Here is an 11,870-nt window from a genome sequence, read left to right as displayed (position 1 = left end):
ATAAGCCAGTGCACAGTGATAAAAATATTAGCAAAAAAAGGTGCAAATGATAAATGTCCCCCAATGTGATTTCTCAAGTGCAACCTGTGATCCGCCCAAAGAATTGACATATCAATTCTTTGGGTGGATGACGGATTGCACTTGAGAAATTCCTTGCTTATTTCCATAGTGTGCACATACCCTTTGCATTAGCAATTCTGAGCAAAGTGGCTTAGCTATAGAGGTTGCAGATGTGACTGGTCCCATAAATCCTCACCCCTTAAAGGTTGATAGCTTATGCCTGAACTGATAAAATTCAGCTGCAATGCTCTGCAGTATATGGCATTCTGTGTGGCAAGAAATTGAACTGGCAAGAGTCTCTGTATGTAAAGCTGTATTTTGTAGGTTATGAAACCAGTATGGCACCTATTACAAATACAATTGAAGTTGTTGTCCAGCTTTAGGCTATGCTCACACACTGTACTTTTTATAAAAACAGTTCTGGATGCTGTTTTCAATTAAAACAAAGGGCGTTCTTTTCATAATGCAATCATTTGCATTCAATTTAATGCAAACAACAATCGTTGTTTTACACAATGTATTTAACAGCTGCTGAAATAATGTTCATGTCCTTTATGTATGTTGTTGTCCATAGACTTCAGTGCAATTTTTTTTTTATTTAAAGCACCGGCCGTTGTTTGTACGTTGTGTGAACATAGCTTTATCCTGTAACACCTATGAAGACTGCATGTGTGCAGGTGGAGGCTAGAACCTAGAATTGGCCCCTGTACTGAGTGTATGTATGTGTTTATAGCTAATGTCATGATTGTGCCTGAAAAGACATCAGTGCCACCCTCTGCGGTGAAGATCCGACCTCTGCGCCAAAGACTGCGCTTTTGGCATTAAGTCCGTGCCTGGTTTTCTTATGTTCTTTGCTTATGTCTTCTGTGATCCTGTCCATGTTTTCTTAGTTCTCCCTGCTCTTTCTTTGCTGTGGTCTATTCACTAATTGTCTCTGCTGTGTTCTGATTGACAGGTATCTACACCTCTGGCTTTCTGTGATTTCTCTTGTGTGTTTCTCCTGCTCTACCTATCAGCTTGGAGTCCGGGACTTCTGTTCCCTTATAGCTCGGTCTCTCCCTTCACTTTGTGCTCTTGATAGTTTTGTTCAGCTTGTCTGTCAGCTAGATCCAGCCTTTGTCTTTATTCCTGGTTTCTTTATTCCTTTGCTTGTTTCTTGTCAGTCTTTGTCTTTTGGTTCTGTGCCTCGCTTAGTCCTCAGTTTACCTTGCTTAGTCCTTAGTTCATCCTGCTTCTATCTCTGGCTTTTGTTTCTCCGTTTACCTTGTTGCATCTCTGGCTTTCGTCCTCCATTTGTTTGGTCCACTGTTCCTTGCTGCCTTCTTGGTCCTGTCCTCATGTGTGTCGTTGTGACTTTGCCTTGTCTTCTGTCATTGTACCTTGTTCGCTTGTTCTTTCTTGTTTTGTGTTTGCACTTACTGCAGCATAGGAAACGCCGCTCAGTTGCGGACGGTCGTTTAGGACCTGCACTGCATGTAGGTAGGGACAGTGTGGGGGTTGTCAGCCTTAGGGCCCACTTGTCCTTTGTTTCTTTGTTCCCGAGGGCCCTGACAGCTACATATATTTTATGGGGATTCAAAGGGAATAGGAAATTTAATGAGAAATCTGGCAAAATGTAAAAATCAAAGTTGGGCAGGGGGGTTGGAAAAATAATAAACAAGTCCCCCTGCCCCCACAGCACAGCGCCACAACTCACAGACCCCCACCTCAGTCCTTTGACGTCACGACCCGGCTCAGAAATGCCTACTCAGCCAGTCATTGACTAAGGCAGAACATCTCTGCAATCACTGGCTGGCCCAACTTTCTTGTTGGGTTGTGACATCACAGGAACTGTGAGAAAACTAGAGACCAGAGGCTGAAAGTGAGCTGGTGGCCCTGTGGCTGTGGGGAGCACGAGGATGGGTAAGTATAGCTTATAGTATTATGTTTGCATACCCCTGCCAACCCTGGATTTTAAAATTTTACCGAAGTACCCCTTTAAAGGCAGGACATATGCTTCTGCTTCCTGCTGGATCCAATTCTGGAGTTAGCTCAAAAATCTGATCGAAAAACTGCCACAAAACAGCAACATATTTATAGCTCAATATTTGTGGCATTTTACCAGAGAAAAAGAAAGGAGGTGTTAAGCAGGCAGGACAGTTCAGTTTTTCAATACTGCAGATTGCGAAATCACTGGAAAATCTGCATCCAAATCCACTGGTAACAGATGCAAATTTTTGACAGATTTGCTGTGTCCATATCCGCAGGATACAAATACAATGTGGAAATCTACTCTTATTGGAACCTGATATGCATATATATGTGTATCCTGTATCAGTGCCATTATAGCATCTTTGATGAGGATGACTTTGTCTGTAATGACACAACATGAACAATTGCCATTTGTGCTTTCATTCCTAATGCACCGTAAGTGTTTAGATTTCCAAAACAGCCTCTGTCTCACAAAAGGCTGCACCTTTAGGTGGCACAAATGACTGATTTCAGTGCTATTGTTTTGCTTTATTTACTTCTCCTCACCCTCATGTCTGTCTTGACTTTCTTTACAAAGCCAGACAAGACTTTCATGGTAGATTACCTTTTAAATGCAAAAGTTAAGTTAAGCAAAACGATCATTGCAGCCTGTGAGCTGTTAAGACTGGTTTCTTACAAAGGACTTCCTTCTACCGGTTACAGAACTGTCAACATTAAGAGACAAATGAAGAGTTGCTACAATAAAAACTGAGTGAATCTTTTTTTATTCTCCTGGGAACAGATGAAATATAGGTAATATATTCCTTAGCACATTGCTCCTCAAGCTTGTTATCCTGTGGCCTCACCAGCCACAATGTGTGGAATAGGAGACAGACATGTTACTATATCAGATATTGTGATATAGCATTTAATTAGAACAGTAAAGCCAGAACAAATGCCCTTTTGACTACAAAGACAGGATAAAGTTGGCCAGTAAGGATAGACCAATAATTTAGCTAAATGAAATTCTTTCTAAAGCTGGCCATACATGTGAGATAAAAGTTGGTAAAACCAGACAACAATTTTCTTTTATGTGGATCTTCCAACTGTGCCCAGAGAAAAGGTCTTTGGGGGAAGGGTGATGACAAGAGAAGTTGGGGGGCTGACAGTCCTCCCTCCTTGTTGAAATAAGGGGGACTCAAGATTTTTATCACCCATATAATGGTAACCAATTACTAGTGTTCTTGCATTGTCATCTGCTTCATCCCAACTCAGCTTCATCTATACATTTTATCATTGCAGCTTGGTCATGTGACAACCAATAAATGAATAAAGTCTTCACTGTGACAACCAATAAATAAAGTCTTCACTGTTTTATAGGAAGTGTTTAGTCCAGGGTGGTTGACTCTTTATGTACCGATTCTCTAGTGTGTTTTTCGAGATGAGCACCTTGCTGCCTACTACTTGTAAGACATGACAGTAAAAAAAAGCTATTACAAGTAGACAGACTGAAGCTGTATCTCATAGAAATGCATTAATGATCTATGGCACAGATGTCAAACTTGTGGACCTCCAGACGTTAAAAAACTACAACCGCCATCATGCTTAGGCAGCTAAGGCTATAGGGTTAATTGTTCAGACATGATGGGAATAGTTCTGAAACAGCTGGAGGGCCTGTGCTCTATGGTGTGACTGAGGGGACAGAGATTGTCTTCCACAAATCTCTTACTTGCTGGACTTAAGAAGAAGAAGGGGAAAAAGATGGCAAAGAACCTATAAATATCAAATCAGTATGCACAAGGCATACATAAAAAACCCTTCCTTATTCTTTAAAGGGAACCTGTCAAGCACAAGACTGGGGCAAACCCACCCTACCCCTAATAAAGCTTTTGATACTTACCCTCACCTCCCGGTAATGCTCCGGATGCGTTTCGCATTGCAGAAAAATCCTGGTCATTTGTCTTCTCACTCATTATGCTAATGAGCAGTGATGAGTCCGAAGTCCATAGGAAATCACTGAGCAGTGATTTCCTATGAACGTTCCACTCATATATACGGTGGGTTCTGCCCCCGGTCTTCAGCATGACAGGTTCCCTTTAAATAGGCATATTCTGCACTATATAGGATAAAACCCTTTAGGCCATGTTCACACAATGTTTTTTCAGCTCCGTTTATAATTACATCCATCATTTTGAGTCTAAAATAATGGACGTCATTTAGCAGTCTGGCCGCCCCTTAGTGCAATGACAACTGTTGGTACATTATTCTAGTTTGAGCTTACTAATTGGCCTTTGGATGTGTCCATTGAATTTAAAAGTAAAATCTGTAAAAGGACAGCGAAAAAAGAAAAACTGTGTGTGAACAACAAAAAAAAGTCTGCTATTTGACATGATCATTGTTTTGATGTCCACGCAGATAATGTCTGTTATTTTGAACACTATGTGCATTGGACATCCGTCATCCTATTGACTTCAATGCATTGCGTTGAAGTCAATTAAATCACGGCAATAACAGATGTCTTTTTTAATAGAAAAAAATTGTCACCTTTTCTCTTTTTTTGACGTTGTGTGAACATAGCCTTGATGTCTATAGCCACCTTAACAAATGGATTGGACTCCCTGTAATTATGCTGACAATGTCCCTTCTTTTGCATATCACGTATACTTCTTTGTTTTATGAGATAAGATTTTTGCTGCAGACAATGGAATAGACTATGTAGTATCTCATAACTGGCAATAATACATGGTATGTTTTAACACCTTTAATACAGTAAGAATCAGATTTTGTAGATTTTACTATAAAAAGAATATTTATTTGTATTGAGTACCCAAGGAGGGACAAACTTTTGTTGCCAAAGGCAGACCATTCCTCCTGCTGGCTATACAAACAGGCAGCACCTTGATTTGTTCTATTATTTTTTTAATCGAATAATGCTCCTCCATAATACCCTAGGCATCTGTCTATTCTGCATAACCTTTGTCCTGCTCCTTTTTAAAAACATGAAGTCTATAAAACTATGAAAATAGACAGAAGTGAACTATAGAAATTGATGTGCACTGCACAAATTACCTTTCTCACAGTATGGCTCTCCATCCTCCATATGGAAAAGGCTGTTACCAAATGGCTTTCTGCAAGCAGCACAGACAAAGCAGGTGGTGTGCCAGGTCTGCCGCAGGGCATGCATCACTTCCTAGAAGGAGAATATTAAAATGATCAGTTGAAAAAGATAAAATTGCTGCACTTACATTTGACACCACTGACACCACAACTTGCATTGGCTTCACTGGAAAGTTGGACAACCCTTGATGTGGGAATAGCTGAGTTTATTGCATCAGCCTGGGTGTGGCTAGATGCAGTGGGATTTGGTTACCCTATAGGCCTGTATAGTGGCCTGGTTAGTTAGGCCTAAAGTGTAGTTGAGATAGTCTGTGTGGGGGGTGATTATTGAAGTGGAGGGTCTAGAGAATCAAAGACGCTTCAGTGGAGAGTTATGGCCTACTGTGTGGTGTCATAAAAGCCTTGAGAAGGATGTATCCCTTGAGATGCCACCAAAAAGTGGTTGACCATAATCAGACAGATATCAAGAAGTGCAAAGCTGGTGTGGGCCTCAGGCCTGTGTGAAGTACCACACAATCTGTGAAAAGAACATGAATCTGAAAAAAATTATATGAATATATTTTATGCTCCTATTGATGTTGTAGTTATAAAAACCTTTAAAGGGGTAGTGTGGCGTTTACCATTTATTCACTAAATAACACACATAACAAAGTTATACAACTTTGTAATGTGTGTTATTTAAGTGAATGGCCCCCTTCCCCATGTTCCCCCCACCCGGGAAGTGTGGTGCATTATACTGGCAAATGGGGATCAGGGGGCTCCTCTTGTCTCAACAGACCAGAGTCTCGAAGCTAAGTTCTAAAGTCAGTATGGATGATATGAGTACTATGGCCATCTGGTAAAGCCTAAGGCTGCGTTAACACATAAAGATTACAGTGACAGATTTTTGAAGCCAAAGCCAGGAACAGACTATAAACAGAGAACAGGCCGTAAAGGAAAGATTTAGACTTCTCCTGTTTCCAGATCCATTCTTGGCTTTGGCTTAAAAAATGTTTGTGTGTTAAAATACCCTAAAGTTTTGTATAAATTTTGCAATCCTTCTCTATAAGCCATCTAAAATCACTGCAATATATTATATTGCATAAATAAACTGATGGTAGCTATATGTGACTTATGATCTAATCTGTAAACCATGGTCTCTCTGACACCAGATACCTAGAAAGCCAGGAATTATAGTCCCTCTCTATTTGCCAATGATGAGTACTGCTATTTGCTCCTAGCTTGAGCTCATGTCTAATCTTACACATGGAAGAAAGCCATAAGAGAGTCCTTTCCAAAAGTCGGTTCCTCAATATTCCAGCCTTCTCTTCAAACAGAGCAGTGGCTGAAGCGAGATAAGGTTGTGCTGTTTTTTTCTCTTGATCTGCCAGGTTTCTCCTAATCTTGCTAATATAGTGCATTGTGACCTTGTGATGCACTGTTGGGTCTATTCACAGTTTAGGAGTGTTATCTGGACAGTCTGTCTGAAGTTTATGACCTAACACATGGCACTGAGCGTTCTTTTACAGTAAGCTGAAGGAGTATCTGTAGTCAAGCAATTTCTCAAAGCAATAAAAGATGGCAGTGCCAAGTAGATTATACTTCAAAGCTTGTCTGGTATACAACTACACATAACTATCTCACAACAAACTTGTTGCTTTCTCACTGACCTCACAGACATACTGTATTACAAGTATCAGACAGAATATAAGCATAATCTGGGAAAACCATGTATAAATTCTTGCGGCTATTTTATGATCAGACCAGAATACATATTCTTATTGCTGGGAACAATCACAATAAATTTGCTTTTTTTTATAGCACAAAGTCCCTACAATGAGTAGCATTTACTCTAACTATTGTATACAACTGCCCCCAGCCTCACCAGCTTGTCAGAACATACTAGAAGCTGAAGTTTTGTAACAGCTGAAGGCCACAGGTTGCTGACAACTGACCTAAAAGGTCCTCTACTAATGCTGCGTTTACACGGAACGATTATCGTTCGAATTTTCGCATAAACAATAGCATTTGAGCGATAATTATACCGTGTAAACACAGCAATCGATCAAACGACGAGCGAGAAATCGTTCATTTTGATTTTTCAACATGTTCTTAAATCGTCGTTTGTCATTCGCTGAAAATTCTCAGATCGCTTCATGTAAACAGTCTTTCACTGATTTACCCTATGTAAAATATGGGCTTAAGTGATCTTAACGATAGCAATAACGATTTTTCTTACGATTTATTCGTCTAAACGCTGATCGTTATAAAAACCAAATTGTTATCGCTCCGTGTAAACATAGCATTAGATTTCTTTATAAATCACTATACCACACCCCAATTGAAACAATTATTCTTCTTATAATCTTTTTCTCTATTTTAACCTTTTGCCTTCTTGGTTTTACACATGCATTTTAATATTTTTGGAACTTCTTTTTACATATGTCTGCCACATTTGTCCGAACTTACAAAAGCAGCCTAAGGGCCCTATTCCACCGGACGATTATCATTTAGATTATCGTTAAATCGTTCGAATCTAAACGATAATCGTTCGGTTGAAATGCAGTTAACGATTAACGACCGAACGAGAAATCATTGATCGCTTTATAAGACCTGGACCTATTTTTATCGTTGCTCATTCGCAAAATGTTCGCAAATCGTTCCCATTGAATAAGACATTGTTCGGTCGTTCGCAATAGATACGAACGCAATAGCGAATAAAAACGATCGCAATTACGATCATAAGCAACGATTATCGTTCCATGGAAATGACTGAATGTTTTCAGGTCTTTCCCAATAGCGGTCGTTTGAGATCGTTAATCGTTAACGATTATGCAAACGATAATCGTCCGGTGGAATAGGGCCTTTATGTTCACTCAACGTTCTTTTTAAGTAAAGAACGGACACTGATTGCAATCGCCTCAGCGTCTGTTCTTTACTGCAGGGGCGCCATTGCATTAAAGTCAATGCAATGCCGCCCGCTGTGTTCTCACATCGTTATTCTAATGCCCGATCTTTGGAACAATGTGCCTGTTCACACAACACAATGTGCAGCGCGGCCGCACACTGCATTGGAGTGAATGGCTAATTGATTTGAAGACACAACCGCCGGTGCCCACAAATCAATTGTAAAAAAAGAACGTGCCTGCAGCCGATACGGAGATATCGGCTGCAGGAACGGGCTGAGTGCAGCCTGACGGCCGGCTGTTTAACAGCGTCTGTTGCTATGCAACGGACGCTGTTAAACGTTGTGTGAACCTAGCCTAAGAATGCTCTTGAACCTACAGTTTAACAGTCCTGTCTTTTTTCACTTTTTTTCTTTTTACTCACATGGGTAGGCCTCTCATTCCTCTAATTTTATATCTGTATTGTTACTCTAGCCTTGTTTGTAAGGGAAGCCCTGTACCCCGCTGGAATGTTGCAGACACTTTTTGATGTGAACAATATGCAAGAGCACTATTAGCCGTTACTGTCATTTTGGGTGTTAAAAAATGGTTATTGGTAACAGTCATCAGCAGAGATATACAGCCTGGCAGTTTCTCTTTCACTTGGTAGACATAATCTCCCAAACAGCAGCACACTTGACACAGTCTTTTGTTAAGGCCTAGAGGTAAGGTCATGCCCTTGAGGGCTGTCAGCTATTGTCTAACCCTTTCATGCCACTAGTGATCACTAAATATTACTTTTATTCAATTATTCACACTTCAGTATCACTTCTCTGTAGTTTCTTAATTTCACCTTTCTGTATGTAAACCCCTTTTTTCACCTAGTTTCTTACAGTTCTGTAAAAAAACATTGACTACTGATTCCACCTATTTGATTTCTATATATTATATATTTCCAATATTCTAGGTATATTATTTTACATTTTCTATACTGCTACTTTAATATCTTCCTCATTTTACCAGTATGTTTTCCTTTTATGTTTCCTAGCTTGGAACAACCAGCTTCTTCTTCCACACTCAGTGTCAGAATTATCGGATGGTGGGTGTCTGCTGCAGTTAGAAACATAGTATTTCCCTTCCTATTATCTTAGGATAGATATATGTTTACCCCAGGCAGTTTTAAATTTTGTTCTTGTAGAGTTACCAACCACATCTGCTGGAAGTTTGTTCCAAGCATCTACTACTCTTTCAGTAAAGTAATATTTTCTCACATTGCCTCTGATCTTTCCTAAAAATCAGATCTTTACTAAAAATACTTCCTTCCTGAACCTCATTTAGTCCTTTAACATACTTAAAGGTTTCTACCATTTCCCTTCTTTCCTCAGGACTATACAGTTTAAGGCTATGTTCACACTGCGTATGAGTCCGGCCGCATTTCGTACACCGCCGTACAAATCGACATGCAGCCGGATGCGTACGAACCGCGAACATACGCCCGTAGTACAGTTATGCTTCCCTAGCTTATTTCGAAGCGATCTGAAACAGGTCATTTACTTGGAAATCTTCGCCCAGCCCAATAAAACTCCCAGAACCTTTTGGATTGAAAAATCAAGTTCAATTTGGCTGAAATAAGTACTTCGTACGGGACCGCATGGAAATCCAAGGCCGTGATTTAGAACATTTCCAACCTCAAACAATGGTCTTGTTCATTTTTCACGGCGCCATATACGATCCGGCCGTAAGCTCATACGTAGTGTGCATTGTGCGGGCGTATATCGTATACTTTCAAGCGAACGCATCAACCTCAAATCTACGTGCGTATATTCGCGGTTCGCACTACGGCCGGACTCATACGCAGTGTGAACATAGCCTCAATCTTTAAGTCTTTCCTGATATGTTTTATGCCTCACACCCGCCACCATTTTTGTAGCCCATCTTTGGACCCATTCTATTTTATAAGCCAGAGTATCCTACCCTGAATGGTGCGGGTTCAGCTCCTGACCCTTGTCCATACTGTCTTCCTGACATCCAGGAAAGGGATTAAATTTAAATGAAGTAAAAAAGTGTTATGATACAACCCCTGACCATCATCTTTTTGTCAGGTGTCATATCACAGTTATAGGCGGAGTAACACATTACTTAGCAGTGGATTACAAAATAACATTACAGATTAGAAAAAAGGTTCAATCTGTGATTGTTAACATTACACATCTTATGCATAAATATATAATGGCATCATGACATATATAAGCAATATAGAAACTAATAAAATTAGTATTCATTCAAACCCATCCTTTAAGTTCTGTTAAGAGACTCACCCCCATAATTTTAGTGTTGCAACGGGCACAAGTTGGAGCAAAAAACTGCTCATAGCATCGTTCACAGTAAACACTCTTCTGCTCCTCAACGAAGCTCACATCAGCCAGGGAAGTCTTACAATAGGCACAGTTAAACTCCTCTGGATGCCATGATCGACCCATGGCCACCAAAAAGGGCCCCCTGTGTAGAAAACGAATGCACAATATAATCCACCCTTAAAATGATATATTAAATATGCCATAATTCACTCTTTCCATTTTGTAACATAATATCCTAAAACCCTGAATTTCCTGAAAAAGATTTGTTCTCACAGTTTTGGAACAATTTTTTATTACCTGATGATGCTGTTGCAATGTCCACAAAGAGGGGTCCTGCTGCTTGCTGGAAACCTTTCGGCCCGCTGAATCATACCCCTTGGTGCTTGTGTTGGTGGATGGCTAGGGGGTTGAGGAGTATAGCTTGGAGTGGTGATTGGGGCAGGTGGCGGAGGTGCTGCTTTTGGTAGGATTTGTTTAGTAACTGTGGTTGTAGATTTTCCAGGTGTAAATTTTTGAGAAAAGGTTTCATCAGTTACCCATGGAGGGCGATTGGATGGCTCTGGCTGTGGTGCTGCGTAAGCAGGGGCAGGTGATGGAGCATAGCACTGCGGAGGACCTGGAACATGTAATTACATTAGTGAGTAGCTGTAGAGGAGAATGTCCCCATATACATGATCTTATGGTTTCCTACGTAACCTCATATAAAAACTCAACATTTAGCATTTTGGTGTTTGTCATCTCACATCCTGCATAATCCTTCTTATTTGAAATCATTTAGTCGAGAAATATCTAAGTTCCTTTGCTGCCTTTTGATTTAGCAAAAAACATAGTTTTCCAACGACAGTAAGTAGGTGGATGGTGATAGCATTCTTTGCCTCAGGCAGCAATATATCCACTAAGTAAAATTTTGTGGACCATGACATAAAATGTTAGGTTTCTACAAACTAGGCCATACAGATTACAAGCTACATACACATGGTTGCAGTCGCTTGTGGAAATAGATTGCTACATTTGTATGTATGTTATCTTACCAAGTAATCCCCTTTTTTTTTTAGTTTTTTCAGTATATATGACAGCAATTATATGACTTTTTCCATAAAACATCTCACACCTCTAGACATACTGGATGAATCATTCAATCACAAGTGAAGTAATATACATTTTACTTTATAGTCATACTCTTTAGACGAAGGTCTCAGCATGTTGTAGCATATCCTCTAACATCGCAAGCCAAAAGCAGGAAGAGCCTACACGCATAGAATATGGAGACTATTCAGTTGTCCTGACATGTTCTCTGTACAATTCCTCTAGGTATAGCTGTATAATTTTGCAGCAAGGTAGGGTTATTTGATGCTTATGAGACAATTACAGGAGCTTTTTTTTTAATAAGAAAAGGTATATCAGGAATGACAAATTACCTTAACTTAATTATATTTTTTTTATTTAAATAGGATTCAGTACGTTTAACCCTTTACCACATCCATCATACATGTACAGTGTTGTTGGGAAGTCCTTCCTGTAC

At 39.9% G+C, this 11,870-nt stretch overlaps 1 protein-coding gene across 10 annotated transcripts in view; it reads right to left on the bottom strand.

Annotated features, from left to right (window-relative positions):
- Positions 1–11,870, bottom strand: part of LDB3 (LIM domain binding 3) — a 136,494-nt gene that overhangs the window by 10,653 nt on the left and 113,971 nt on the right. For all 10 annotated transcript variants that reach the window (XM_069980645.1, XM_069980648.1, XM_069980650.1 and 7 more), the window contains 3 exons: positions 10,646–10,964; positions 10,310–10,490; positions 5,080–5,200 (listed from right to left, as the gene is read on the bottom strand). In XM_069980645.1, the coding sequence (XP_069836746.1) occupies positions 5,080–5,200; positions 10,310–10,490; positions 10,646–10,964 (621 nt within the window). The remainder of the gene's footprint in view (positions 1–5,079; positions 5,201–10,309; positions 10,491–10,645; positions 10,965–11,870) is intronic.

This window comes from Dendropsophus ebraccatus, chromosome 8, assembly GCF_027789765.1.
Source record: "Dendropsophus ebraccatus isolate aDenEbr1 chromosome 8, aDenEbr1.pat, whole genome shotgun sequence".
In the NCBI taxonomy this organism is placed as follows: domain Eukaryota; kingdom Metazoa; phylum Chordata; class Amphibia; order Anura; family Hylidae; genus Dendropsophus; species Dendropsophus ebraccatus.
The sequence above is the reverse complement of the archived record's forward strand: the minus strand, read 5'-3'. Positions and strand labels throughout refer to the sequence as shown.